Here is a 15,314-nt window from a genome sequence, read left to right as displayed (position 1 = left end):
AATGAAAGCAGGCTATCGCCACATTCATACACAACAAGGTAGAATTCAGAAATAATCTCCTGGTAGGGAGATGATTTTTTTTTTATTCCTAATGTGCAAGTCTTATTTTTTCCTGTTAGCAAGATTCATAACAGAGACAGGATATTATTTTCCATGTATGAGCCTGTAAATTACAACATCAAATGCCTGTAATGTGCTATGTCATCACTCATCTACTTGCTTGCAGAGAATACTGCAGGAAAGGGAGAATTCAGAATAAACAGGATGGAGAAAATAGAGATCAAAGAATTAGGCTTCTGAAGAAGCAATTAAAGTAAAATAATTTCCATATAAACCACCAAGAAACTCAGTCATATGCTAAGCAGGTATATTTACCCATCTTTGATAGTTGAGGTAGAGCGGCTGGTCTGTTTTCTGATTCCCCACTGTTCAAGTTATCACCTGATGCAGTAGAATTAAAAGGATTTCTCCTTTGCTAAAAAGGGAATTAAATTTATAATTGCAGTCAAATTGTTGTATCAGTACAGTCTTGACAAAATAAATTTAAGTGCAGTGATTTACACTGCCTCATTACACAGCTGGCAAAGAATCTGAAAGTATGCCTCTGAAATTGGACAAAACTTAGACAACATGAACCAGGGAACCGTGAGAAATGCTAGTGATAGCCTCATCTTGTTCTTTCTGAAGACATCAATAGCAGAGCTAAGCCACCACTTAAAGGTACTTGAAAATTCCAAGTTGTTGCAAGTTAAATAACTTTATGATTAATTCTGAGACTTTAGAAATACTGGAACACAGCTGGACAATCCTTTTCCGTGGTTGAAGAAGGTGGAAGTCACATCAAGCACAGACAGCCACTGACTAGAGATGTAACAGAAATTTTAGTGCTTTACATTATCTCCCTACAAACAAAAAATATTCATTCATTTCAAATTATTATCCTTCTTCCTCCAATCTTTAGTTATCTTTATCACTAAGGCAAAGAAACACACAATAAAAGTAAAAGATAACTTCTGCCATATTCAAGACTGATCATACCTTCACTGGTGAAATTGCTGCCTTTGTAGGTCTTTCCTCTGGTTTGTCTAACACAGGCACTATTAATTTAGAACTGCAAAGAAAAAGCATATAACAACTTCAGCAACCAGGTTGTTAAGCCTTTCTGAAAAAGCAAAATCAAGATTTGTTTGTACATACTTGAACATAAACTCCTGGCATCTAAAATTTTCTATTTAGCCTGTTCTCATCAGATTTAGAAGCAAACCTTCTCCCTTCTGTAGTAAGGGGATATTCTTGACACTTTCTTTCCTTGCAAAAAATTGTTTGCTTGTTAAAGAAATCAATACAACTTCTCCTTGGCATGACAGAAACTATATTTTTTGTTGTCTTTTAGATTTTTGAGCACACTGTGTAAATATGGCCACTGTCCAAACCATATCAGTTGTCCTACATTTATAATTCTAGGACTGAAATCAAAGTGGAGGGAAGAGTTGATGAAAACAGAGTTTTGCAAAATCTCCAAGTCAGAAAATTCAGAGGAATCTCACTATAGCAGGGAGGTCGGATCCTGATGGTCTTTAAGGTCCCTTCCAACCTTGACCATTCTATAATTCTATGATAGTAAAGATGTGACATGCTACAGACAACAACAGATCCCCATAGACATGCAGTTTATAACCTATTCTTTTAATTAATATCTCTAGATAAGGAGAAATTAAAAGAGCTAGAATAGACAGTTCCTACATTATATCAATAAGTATTTCATCTATTTGCGGAGTGATACAAGGAATTTTTTATTCTAAAAGAATCAGATTTGTATAATTTGAGTTTATCTAAAAAACATCCCAGATATGACAAAGCATTTGTTCTTTGAAGATGAAAGTTAGATGTGCATTTAAGTATAAGTACCACATTCAGTACCTCAACTTTATATAGCCAGTGCTGACATTAATGAACTTACATGCTTATGATTTTGGGGATGGGGGAAATTGTATAAGACAGGAATAAAGAATATTCTCCAGGTAGGAAGAATAACCTCATTTTAAACAAGAAAAATACTGTTATGTACCCTGGGCTGCAAGAAACCTTTATTTGGTCTGCAGTTTTTACAGGTGGAGAGGTAAATTTAAGTCTCATTGAGCACACATACACAATCTCAAAATATTTTAATGCAATGCTAATTCAAACTTACCATAGAAAAATTAAAGAGTTGTTAATTTGGCATTACATACTGAAAACCCTGCTGTAAAGAATACATAAGGTAGAGAAAACAAAACAAAACAAAACCAAAAAACAACCCATGCCCAGGATCCTGTAACTGAGTTTCACAACAAAGGGTCTGAAAATACAGGTTTAGCCTCAACTCATACAGATGGGAAAACTAAACCAACAGTTTCCAGATATGCTGCATTCACAAGGATAATTTAGGAGAGTGTATGAAACCTAGCTGATAAATACATGCAGGTTAAAAATTTCCACACTGCAATTCAGCAAAACAAAGTCCTGAGAACCACAGCGAAGGGCCAAACACACTACAGAATGAACAGCACTGGACACAAACCAAGAGGCAAAAAGGCAAAGGCAGGCACAAGGCAGGAGAAAAGGTTTATAGATTTGCAGGCATTGTCAATAGTCTACTCAGAAATATCCTCCCATTCAAACAACTAAGCTTTCCTGGACTCATCCTGAGGGGTTAAGAATTTGGTGTGAGAAAAGCTCGTGTGATTTAACAGTACTCTATAAAAGTGTCCTTATCTACATATCCCAGCACCCCTATTATTTCAGAAAAGGTACATGATTTTAAGAATCAGGGCTTTTGTGCAAATTTTCACTTTGCAGAACTCTAGGACACTTTCTAGCCTAGAGAAGAAAACAACCTACAAATCTTGATTTGAAAGATAAAACCCCTGAGCATTGCCCTTCTTTGAGACTCAGCATATAGACAGATGGTATCACAGAACAGATATAATATTGACAGTCTGAGTCACTCCATCAAAACTTGTTCTGTGCAAGGTTACACCTTCAAAGACACTTCACACACCTGGCTCTAGTATACAAGAGAAGTATCACAGTGATATAACACCGAAAAAAAAAAAAAGTAGCTCATAGTTTCATTACTGAATTTAGGTATTTGGGATGCGGGGATGAAGTTCACCACACTAACTTTAGGAGTATAGTTTTGGCTGATTTCTGTTCCACGTAATATAGCAGCACTCTGACTCTGCAGAGGTTGAACTGACCCCAGGGCTGGATTTGACCCTCAGCAGTTTACAGACAGATCTAACAGACCTAAACTTTCTTCACATTAGGTAAGAATTGTTTTGGTTTAAGAACAGGACAGAGAACAAAAAGGGTCTGGGTAATTTGTTATTGTATATTTTCTGGTCCCAATCCTCAGGTTAACAGTTCTTCAGTTTATGCAAAACCTGCTAGCCAGTGCTGGCCTGAAGCCTGCTCTTAGAGGAAGAAGGGGGGAAAAAATCTCAACTCTTAAAACCTGAAGCTCTCACAAACTTACCATTAACGGAGGACTTGAAAATGCTCCAAGTGTCTGAACCACATGTAGCACTTGGACACTAGAAGCTGTTAATTCACTTCATACAATCCTAAACTCCAGAACAATACCCAGTTTCATCCTCTTAGTTGTGGCCATGTTGAGACTCTTGCCTTACAAGAGGAAGAGTCAACAGAAACTAATTCCTTGTGGCTCTGCTATCCTAACAACCAAATTAAATGTTTGTAGAGTCTAGGCTTTCCCTTCCCACCCCAACTGTAGGGTTACTCATTTCCCAGCATTGTTTGCCCTCAATTCCTGACCAGCTGCTTCCATTAGAGAGAGGCCCACAGCCGTGTCAGAACATCTCCTCTCGAAGTTCAACATGAACAAGGCATACAGATTAATTCCTGACACATTTTGCAGCAAAGGGCAAGAGAAATATATTCTAAAAGATATATTAAACAGCAGCATGTCTTGTGCTGTCCTTAAAGAAATAACTCCACAACAATTTCCTGAAGGTAAGAGGCACCTGTGAAAAGACTACATTCAGTAACAAGTAACTTAGTCAGCATTATCAGCCAACTTGGGAGGGGGAGCTAACCAACCTTGATCAGCCTTAATGTGCACCTTCATTTTTTTGGTAGTCTGTAACAACGCAGTTTATTTGACCTTTTTGAGGATGATTTCACATGTGGGTAAGACAGATACACCTCCAAGTTCATTGATAATGAAACATAAAGAATAATAAAGACAATTAATGCAAGCCAGAGTTTAGACTTACACCAGCCTTTGGTGCCATTCATCATGAGTGCCTGTGCTCCGCTTGCAAACCACGAAAGTGAAAGATGAAACTGCTACTAGATATTGTAAAAATGCATAGTAGGAGACAAGCCTTGCTGCAAAGAAAAAACAGATGACAGACAGAGAAGGACTTAGAAGATAGACAAGAAAATGAAATGTTGCAGAGCTGATTGGTGACACAACCAGAAGTAAAAGAGTCAACCTGAGAAGTAACTCTAGCTCTCACTTCACTCCATTCACTGAAGGCACAAACAACAGTTACCTGTTTTAGACCCTGGTTCTTGTCTCCTCAATGCTGTTGAGGCATCTAGCTATTAAGACGTTTCATTTCTACCCACTGTCACCCTAGCTAGAAGATCAGCACTTTCCTCTTTGAATGCAGGTTTTTTGAAAGTTCTTTATTCAGCAAATTAATTTCTATTTAAAACACCTACATGTAGTAGACATTTCTCTCTCAAAAATAAATTCAGGATATTTCAAAACAATATGGGTCTGTTTAGGATCACTCAACCGGTTTGATAGAGTGATTTAATACAAAATCCTCTGTAGTTCAGAAACTCCTGCAACAACTATAGCCATTCAGGCATACCCAAACCGACCATATTGTCCTACTCTGAAAGGAAGCCTCTCTCATCCAGAAAGACATTTATCTTTCTTGGTAGAACCAGATTTGTTTTTCACAAGTATTTAAAGATTCTGGTTCTTTCCACCTCAAATACATTTGGTCTCTCAAAACAAAGAAGTGTCTCAGATGTCTTAAACTGTGCACCCAAAAATCTGGAAAATTTCTAAACAGCAATTTCTCAACCTTTGATTCTTCATATGATCCAGGTTTAAAATTCAGGCTGAATCAATAGTCTGGTCTCATTGAGTGACTGAATGAAGAGATGCAGAAGTTATTATCCCCACATTAGTAACTGCAGAGGACTGGTTGTGGCTAGTCATCCTAACCAGAAAATCCTGGTCTCACTTCGGGGAGCCAAACTAAATTGTAACTTGAGAATGCATGTGGGACCATTCTATACACCACTGACAACTTTCTCCTTGTAGAGATAAGCCAGAGATTGTTCTGCATTTGAATGCAGAGCAATTAACAATGCATGACTATCATTTTTCAGCCTTGGGTGATTCTGAGGAAACATATAATATTTGAAAAAAGAGGAAAGTATAATATTTTGGATGGAATTTACAGCTCAAGTTCCACCAGTCCTGCTGTATACATACTAAGTGTGATTAAACAGTTTACCTTGAACTAGATTTCAGTTGCTCTTCTTCTTGATGTTCCACAATGCCATGTAGTTCTGGTGGCACAAAGACTTCTTTATGAACATTGCTCACCCAGCTGTTCTTTGTTTTGTTTGATTTGTTCTGACTCACTTCAGCTAAAACATGAAACCAGAATATTGTTATCTCTCATATGTTCATACAGAATTTTAAGAATCAAATACAAGTATGTGCATTCAGTCCTACAGCTATTTCAGAAGCCCACTGTACTTGAATTGTGTACAGAAGCAGATCTGGTGTGTTCTAGAGAATAACTTTTTCTGATGGCAGTAGAAATATCACATACATCTGCTTCAGACCTTGAAGTGATCCTAAATAGAGAAGTTTTCTAAAACAATCCTGCTAAAGACTTATCCTGTAGTTCTTGCAGCCAGAAAAAAAAAACCAAAACAACAAAACAAACAAACAAACAAACCCCAGAAATTCAACCTCTGTGTCCTGAGGAAACAAAACCAATAAAACCATAGGAAACTGAAAATATGCTGAAGGTCAGTAAATCAAGTCAATTATTCGCTCCCTACAGCAGTAACTTGGAAGTTGGCCATAACTTATTTAAGCATATGGTTAATTCTTTATGGATAGAAATATCATAAGAAGTTAAGTATTAAAAAACAAAACAAAACCAAAACAAACAAAAAAAAAAAAACCCAACCAACCAACCAAACAAAAAACAAGCAAAAAGGCCCACTCATTCAGCAAATGCAAATACACTTGCATTTCTTTTGGGGGTGGGACAGAATGCTATCATAACCTCTTTCAGAGTCAAAACATAAGTTTATATTACTTCCTCTACCTCTTTTTTACACTTCTCCAACAGTTTAGAAATGATTAATTTTTTAGTGTGCAAAAACAAGGAAGATTTTTATTCTCCCTTTTTGCTATCCATAAGTGCAGGTAAAAATATCTTGACATCTTATGAGTCACTGAAACCAAGCAATTGCACATAGTTCTCAATGTACTAGCATGCCTCTTTGTTCAAATAATAAGACTGTAATTAACCTTCCTTTTAGATATTATGACTTTAAGTACTTTGCTATAAACTATAACTTGCTGTAAAATTTAGCTAGAATTTTACCAGCTGATTTTCAAACCTTCAAGTCTAAAACCAGCCAAAACCACAAACACACTGCACTAACCACCTGTAAATTTTCTGCATTCTTTTCTGATTCAGGCCTTTTCTTGGTAACTTAAAAAGCCAAAACCTTCACACAGTACCCTCAGACTGACTAAACTGCCATTATCCAAACTTATCTCAGGGAATACGGGGATTGAGAAGCTTTAACACTGTAGGATTACTCATGGGAAAACAAGGCTAAATTCTAGCTGCCAAACCCTATAGAAAGTAGCAAACTGTAATCCATCCAGACTATCAACAGAAGTACCTAACTTGCTTCACTAGCATAAATCAAAATCCTTAATAGAACTTAAAAAAATAAAGATTACAAATTTCAGTACAATCTGGTGAGAATAATAAAAGCTTTGCCTTCCTAAATCAAAAGGATTAAGTAGAACTAGAGGAGGTTAAGAGGGGGTGGGGATCAATTTATCTAAGAAAAAAAATAATATTCCATATAAAGAATGACAACATAATGAGGACTCTTCAGATCAGAAGGTCAGATGCTGAGAGATTTATAGCAGAAGTCTATAAAATCCTATATACTGTATTATATGTATATTTTGTGACTAGAGATCGACTGTTCACTTTCTGTCCAAGGGATTATGCTAATAGTGATAAATTCAAAACCAGAAAATGAAATGGTCAGTTCTTCTGTGGAAAGCCTTCAATTCAATATGCCTCGAGACAGGACATGGTGAATGCTAAAGAGGCATGGCTTTACAGAACTTCTTGAACAAATTAGTGGAGAAAAAATAATCCAGAAATACCTCCTCTATTTCATAAATGTCTGAGGTGCAATTGGCTGCAGACTGGTCCTGGTCTTGGAGCCCACAAATGCTGCCAGGCATTCTCAGAGGCAGGGTGCTGGGGAGATGAGCTTTTGGTCTAGTCCAGTAGACCAGCTCTTCCATTCTACTTTTTAGTTTTGTTTCTCTCCAAACAAAACATTACACTTACTTCTGGTGTTAAACAGCATAATATCTTTCCACATTCTGATTTTTTAAAATAAGTTTTAGAATATATTTATTATTAAGTGAGCACCAAGCTTGTCAACAGCTTACAGACAATATACTACTACCTATCTGTGCAACTAAATTAATGTCTGCAGCTGTTATCTGGCACATGAACACAGCTGGCTTTAGCATATATTTCTGATAGATCATTTGAGGGCACCCACCATGATCTGGGGGATGGTGGGTGCATTGAAAGTTCATGTGGACACAGGATGCCAGTTCTAGCTGCCAGAGATGCCAGCACATATATTCTAGTAGTAAGAACCACTATCTGTAGCTCATAGTGCCTACCATTAAGTCTCAGAGGTTCCAAACTACGCACCCCAAATCTTGGCAATCCAAAAGGAAGAGCAATTGCCTTAATCCCCGATTCTTTGCATATTCCCAGGTAGATCACAGGGTCTCAAAAATGGAAATAACGTAGCACAGGGATGCAGAGGACTTTTAGTCCTACCCATAAACTCAAGTCAGTCCCTCTTGTTAGCAATCACTACATAGAATTATCTCTTGAATACATATCCTAGTTTGAGCCAGGATGAAGCCAATTTTCCTTATACTGGTTTTGTTGTGGTTTTTTTTTTCCTTCAGTGAGCTCTCTTTTAACCACCAGCGAGTGTTCCAGCTAGTAATAATACTGGAATGTTTATGTTACTGCTGAGATGCAGAAGTCACTTTGCTCTATCCCATGAATCTGCAGCATAGATACTACAGGGAGGAGAAGAGTCTTATCTACAACCCCCCGTGGAGACGAGTGGGCTACACAGACAGCAAAACTGACCCAAGTATTCCATTCCATGTATCTGTGTAAGCTCAGTGTAAAGTCAGAGATCACAGAAGACAACTTCCTTCCTGCTTCTTCCCTCCTCTTCCATCCATGGACAGTGACCAGGGAGGACTCTGTCTGTCCATCACCATTATCCCCAGGCTCGTGTGTTCCTGACCCTCATCACTCACCCCTCAGCTCCTGTCTGCTCTGCCCTCTCTCCAGCAGCTCCAGGACATTTCAGGGCTGCTCACAGCTCAGGAGGTACCACGGAGTTGCTGGGGGTGGGAGGAGGGTTTTGCACATTCCTGAACACAATTGTGTATAATCCTATGTATTTTCTTTTATCATTAGTGTTTATTTAAAGCTGTCTAGTTTAGTTTTCAATCCAGAAAGTCTCTCTCCCTTTAATCTCTCTTCTTTTCCTACCTGGGGGAGGGAAAGGGGATCAGGAGCATTGTTGTCGCTGGTTTAGTTGCCGATCCTGAGTCAAACCGTGACAATACATAGGAGAGGAAAGCTTACACTGTGCACTAGATTAGAAATATCTATTTTGCATACTTTTCTCCTTGTAGACATACCAATATTGTTCTTGTGTTTCACAGACAACAGTGTCTGAGGTTAGCTGAAGTGAGAGCCAGCCTTTACAAAATAAAATATAAATTGAATGCTTACCAAGAGTGGCAGGCTTCCGTCGCATGGAAGCTCTAATAATATCTGCTCCATGTATCTTATCTCTGTGCCTCTTTGACTTTGCTTCATAAAACCACTGTCCACTCATATTCTTTAGCTGAACATCATCCTTGACTTTTTCTGGTAAATGCCTGGGGAGGAAAATAAAAATAAGATACGTACACAACCTACTCACCCGTGCAACCAGAAGTCAAGCCTTTAGTTGGTTGGTTGGTTTGGTGTGTTTATGTGGGGTATGGTGTTTAGTTGTTGGGTTTTTTTAACACTGTCTCAGCATGTAATTGCCATCTTCTGACCTGTTACTCTAGTTATTTAATTACAAAGGATGACAATGAGCTAGAAAAGCCTCAGCCCTGTAACCATTAAAGATTCAGTTGAAGTACTTCTTCACAAAAAATATGCTTTGCTGTGATAAACTCTCAAGCAGATCTAGCCCTGGAGAAGTCTCCAGTACCTGTAGAACTTGATTTCTTGCCTCCAAAGGCCAGTTTTCCAAGCTTAAAACAGATAAACTAGCAGGGCAGCGTAAGAAATCTGTGCCAAAATTAAATCCATGGCTGTTTTGGGGCCCAGAAGATACCTTTTCAGGCTGTTCATATGACACCTCTTTTACACACACATTCCAAAAGTGCACTGGAAAGATGGTGCTATTTTTTCCCCAGGATACACAAAAATCCTTTCAGGAGTACAACAAGTTCTAAAGGAAGGGAGCATCACATGGAAAAAACAACAAAATAAACTTGTGCAGTTTAGCAATCTACACATATCCATTAGAAGAACTGCAGTCATTTTAAATACTGTGTAGCAAATTTTTAATAATTTGATTTCAGGCCTCAGGGTCACCCTGTTTTAATGAAACATACATCAACAGAATAAAAAATTGCTGTGTGCAATTTGAGAGGTTGTGTATTCTTTCCTCATTAGGCATATAACACTTTAGGCATATATATTATTATATATATTATACATGGCCTGGAGACCATCCTGCACTACAAAGATTTAGAGAGTACTTAATAAAAAAGAAGTTAAGTCAGGCTTAATCTGCCTTCTCTATTTATGTCCTTTCCTTCAGCAAGCAAGCTAATAAGAGAGCAAAAGGGAGAAATCAAATCAAAGCAAGTTACTCAAAAACTTTAAGGCTAAACACAGTCCACATTGCTGTGGGATCTTCCACAGTCCTGATGGCCAGTCATAGGACAGTTTAGGTTGGAAGGGACCTATAAAGATTATCTAATCCACCGCCAATAAGGTACATCCCAGTTTTATATTGCTCTTGAGTTTAGGAGAAGGAACTTCTAGGTGCAATCAAGTATCTATGATGACAGTCCTTTTATTATAGGTTGCAGATTTGACTGTCAAGTACAGATAAGGATTCACAGCAGAGAAAGGACACTGAGCCAGTTCCAACCTGCACACTAAGATAGGTCATTCTCACCTATCACTCAACTTCTGCTTCATCCTTGAATGGCCAGAAATGAAAAGAGTTATTTGAATGCATAAGCTATATTTGAATTTTAATACCTTTTGAAAGTACTGTCAACAGTCAGTCCCTACTAGGTGTGTAAATAACTTCTTTGTCTCAAATCGTATACATATAGTTGAGGCTGCCAGAAGCTGAGGTCACTATTAGCATTTTTAATGCCAAGATTCAACAGTCCATAGTACTACTGGACCATTTCAAATTTGGCCCTCCCTCTTGCTTATAATTGTGCTTCTCTAAGAGCCCAAATACACACTTCCCACATGCTGCAGGCCCTCTAAGATGGAGCAGGAACTCAGCAGTAGCTTTCTTCTCTCCACAGGCAAATATATTTCTGAGGTATGAGGCAGCTCCTCATTGCTCAGCCAGTTTATGAACACAGCCAGCAGGAATAGTGGAAATATGGCACGCAAGAACTTTTTACACAGATGATTGTTCCTCCCTTTCACCTTGTTTCCCTTGTGTTATTTGCCTTCTCAGAACAGATGTTCCTTAGGGCGAGGGACTGGCTTTTCAGCTGTATGTACAGCCTGCAGGGCAGCAGAGCTCTGACCCCAGCTAGTGCTTCAGGGCAGTATGGCAACACATGCCAAGGGAGTATCTTCCCCGTTAGAGAACCTGAGTCACAGGACAAATATTCAATGCCCTCACCCTGTTTGATTTAACCCTTTCAACCCAGACACTGCTCACTCCTTTCCCCTTCATACTCAGCCACAGAAACTAAGGTGTGGTAGGAGACCTTTGCAAGTCAGCTCAGACCTGTGGACATGAACGGGATCCCAGACCTCTCAGCTGTGTCAGCCTGCTCACCTGCTTGGTGGACTCAGATCTACGACCAGTTAACATAACATGAGCAGGACAGACACATGGATTTGTCATGGTCACCCATGACCAATACAGCTGTCATTTTGCCTGAAAGAGAATGTCAGGCACCTTGGTCCCAGCCCTGCTTGCTGCCTATGGAAGTTAAGTGTACTTTTACTCCAACAGCTCAACAGGCTTCCTAAACCTTGGGAGATAATTATGCTTGTTAACAAAGGTATAAACGTGCTGTCAATTTACCCAGTACTTCCTTTACAAATGACCAGTCTGGCTGATAGGGCTTGCATGGCAAGAAGTGACAGAAGCTCACAGCAGCTGACCTACAAACTACTTCTTTTCCCTTCTCTTCCCACCTTGATAGCACCTTTGTTAGCTTGGCTTACTCTTCAAGATAAGTATTTAGCCTTTATATCCCACCTTTTGAGGAACTAAGAGCAACACAAATATCAGAGCCATTCCCAGGCATTCCCCAACCACAAATAAAGAAGCAGATTTCCATTATCAGAAAGACTATCAGTTCTAAGTCTTGGCAGGGAAAAAAAAAGCCTGAGTTCACCAGCACATCATAAACTTGTTGCAAAAACAGCTGCTGATGCTATGGGAATTTTTTTCAATGCTACTTGAATTCTCAAGCTCTATGAGCTGACCTTACCAGTAATAGCAAACTGCTTGCGCTGCGTGGGCCTGTTTGACTGCTAGGCATTAGATTTTAATTGTGGTTTACCTTGAAAGGAATTGTGAAGAAATCAGAGTGCAGCCATGGTTCTCCACTGCTACATATGCCTCCCAGCACACCACAACAGGATCAGAAGCCAACAGTTGATTCTATGTCAGCTCTCCAGTCAACAGAAAGGCTAACCAAGTTATCATTACATTATTTTCATCTTGGTGACCAAAGAAACAGTAGGCCTGATTAAGATTCAGATTGCAGGCTCAGATGCCAAGTTTGTAATTAGGAGAAGATGCAATAATGGCTTTCCAGATGATGTAAGCATGTGTTCTGGAGTCAAATAAAATGTCAGTTAGCCTATGTTGCAGTTTTCAGAGTGAAACAGCCTAAAGTTATAATAAAGCTAGTTCCTGTTTCTTCCATAGGAACATTAAACTCAAGAAAATGAAGGAACATAGTTAAAAGTAATTCACTCTAAAACCCTCTTTTAAAATAAGCCCGAGTTCCTCCATTACTTAGTATGATTTTTCCACAATGCCTAGGTGAAACATTTTTGATGGCAAGATGACAAATTTTTCATTCTGCTAGGGCATGAAGTACATGCAGAATCACACAGAATGGGCATACAAAGCAACTGCCCAGCACTCTGCAAGAAAACAGAAAAACTTGTAGCAATGGGGTTATTTCTCTTCGCCTCCAGAATATCTGACAGTGGGCTAGATCACATGGCACCACTGTAAGGCAGGAAATCTGCTCTGATATAATCAGGCCCTGTCAACCTTCCTATCAGCAAACTCAGAATGGTTTATCTTATGCTTTATAGCTAGTTTATTAGCTCACTGCACATTAGGGTGAAGTGATAATGACTTCTATTTTATTTTTTGAAATAACCTTTTCAACAGAAACATCTAGCAAAACATACCTGATTCTAAAACTGTTCAGCTGCACCTCCTCAGTGTCTCTTAATTCCTCTCCCCTTATTCATAGTTTGCATTACCAACCAATTTGAAAGATGTGACAATTGACTTCTGACTAACTTATTTTATTGCCTTATTCCTCAATCAACAGCTTAAACTGAGCTTTTCAGCCAGGAAAGTGTGTGAAGCCAGCACATTCTGGGACTTCCTGGGACCAAATAAGAAGCAGTTAAATTAGGGTCTCTGTTTGGCTCAAAGAGACAGATTCATTAGTGTCTCACACTCCCTTATCAGAACATACAGAAAAAGCACCCCAGCGACTGGTGGCAAAATAAAACCTTTTTAAATGCTGATACCACCACCTCATCTACAAATTCACTTCCAAAAACTCCCTCCTGCAAATGAAATACCAAACAAGTGGAGAAGGTGGAAGGAGAGAGAAATTTGAGGGATGTATCCTCAATCGGATTTGCTGCAAGCATAACAAAGCTCAAACCAACAAAAAGGTGACAAAGGATTTAGGTTTTGGGTTGCCTTCTGAACACAGACAACATGAACTTTTTGTACTGTCACTCAAGCAGGAACAAGAGTAAAAGGATATTAGACAAGGCATTAGAGATTGTAAAACAGTCATAAAAGATTTATAAGGCAAAAGGAACGATTGTTTAAACATTGCACTTTGCATGAGCATGCCTCTAGTCTGCACATACCTAGATAAGGTGTAGGAAAACAGTCTATTCTGGTATTTGTTACAGAACTACACCCAAAACATTTATAACAGGCAGTCCCAGGTTGAGAACATGGATTATTCCTTTTGCATGATAGCTACATACATGAGATTTTTTTAAAAATCCGTTACTATATGATTTGTTTAAGCAATAAAGCAATATAATTTTAAACTGGTTGAGGGCTATAGTAGGAACAATAAAGTAAACCAGTGGGGTTATGCAACCTTTTCCCATCCTTGTCACCACGATACCTCATCAGCAACACCTCTTTAATCCTTGCCTTTAGGGTCTCTTTGGATAGTGAGGTTTTGGGTAGGTAGAAAGAGGTTGAGACACGAGAAAAAGGAAGCCAGTTCTGTTTGTAGTAATGCACGTTCTTCCATTTTATGCCTATTCAGAAGCCTGGGTATTAGGTCTATTAACAATACCCTGATGAATTAATCTCAGCTAGCATCTTGGCTTTGGATCCTTGGAGAACTAACTAAGCTTTAGGCAGCACAAGTCTTTATGACTAACAAGACAAACTGAAATTTATTCTGAACTCAGAAGGGAAGACAGACACGTCTAGGCCTGGAGCATTAGAATGAATGAGTTAAGGGCTCATCAGTGTGAGGTAAGTTAAGTGATATTGGAGAGGAAGAACTGAGAGCAGGCAGCTGTTTCCCATTTAAATGTGGTCTCCACCAGAATGTGAACCACAACTATGATCCTGACTTCTGCACTGAGCAAGTGTCTGTGAAACACATTTATCAGACTAACTGCTATTGCTCTCCAAAAAGATGGTCACACACAAGGCACCACCCTGGCATGTTGTCCCCATACTTTATTGAAAACACATATATTCTGCACTGAAGAAGGAGTCTAAATTTTTATATGCTTTTCTACTCTGACACCTGCAGTTAGCAGTCATACTTACTCTCCTATTAGTAGTTGCCCTGTCAGGTTTGAAGTAAGCTTCATATTCCAAGTAGACTGTTACGAATAATTTTATTAGATACACCCTAGGCAGACACACAGAATATGTACATTTGTTCAGGCATTTCTTACTATATCAAAGCTTAACTTTATTCCATTCAGGAAATCTGTTACAGAGTACAGGAGGCAGGCTTTCAAGGTCTGTCAGACTTCAAAGTTTCTATTAGCTTCCACCTGTTTTCTTTCTGTAACAGCCTTCCACTGCTTAGTTTGCCTCCTTGTTTCAAAGGATTTGCTTAGAGGTTCCCAATGGCCTCCCCTCCTAAGTAAAACTGCCAGAAAAACAAACACAAAACCCAAACAAACAGCAAAACCTTCACAAGGAAGGGAAAGCTATCCTCTGACAATACATCTTGAGTATTAGAGTCAGCTGGACAGTGTACAGGATGACCTGAAATTGGAGAGGACAGGTTGCTAGAAAGTACATGCATTCCTCACAGGTTCTGCTGAAACATGGTGTTCCCTGTACTTTATAGGCTTTCAGAGTAGCTGTATAAAGCATAAAACCAGCCCTGATCAAATGACATGCAAGCAACTGTGAGTGAGTAGAAGAGC

The 15,314-nt window shown here is 38.9% G+C and overlaps 1 protein-coding gene across 4 annotated transcripts in view; it reads right to left on the bottom strand.

Moving 5' to 3' along the window:
* Positions 1-15,314, bottom strand: part of SYTL2 (synaptotagmin like 2) — a 56,828-nt gene that overhangs the window by 19,267 nt on the left and 22,247 nt on the right. For 3 of the 4 annotated variants that reach the window (XM_051620283.1, XM_051620303.1, XM_051620293.1), the window contains exons 3-6: positions 9,150-9,298; positions 5,544-5,679; positions 1,039-1,111; positions 376-475 (exon numbers count right to left, since the gene is read on the bottom strand). In XM_051620283.1, the coding sequence (XP_051476243.1) occupies positions 376-475; positions 1,039-1,111; positions 5,544-5,679; positions 9,150-9,298 (458 nt within the window). Of the gene's footprint in view, positions 1-375; positions 476-1,038; positions 1,112-4,277; positions 4,312-5,543; positions 5,680-9,149; positions 9,299-15,314 lie in introns of those variants that run through there. The other variant, XM_051620313.1, reaches the window with a different exon arrangement.

Source organism: Apus apus, chromosome 1, assembly GCF_020740795.1.
Source record: "Apus apus isolate bApuApu2 chromosome 1, bApuApu2.pri.cur, whole genome shotgun sequence".
NCBI lineage: Eukaryota > Metazoa > Chordata > Aves > Apodiformes > Apodidae > Apus > Apus apus.
The sequence above is the reverse complement of the archived record's forward strand: the minus strand, read 5'-3'. Positions and strand labels throughout refer to the sequence as shown.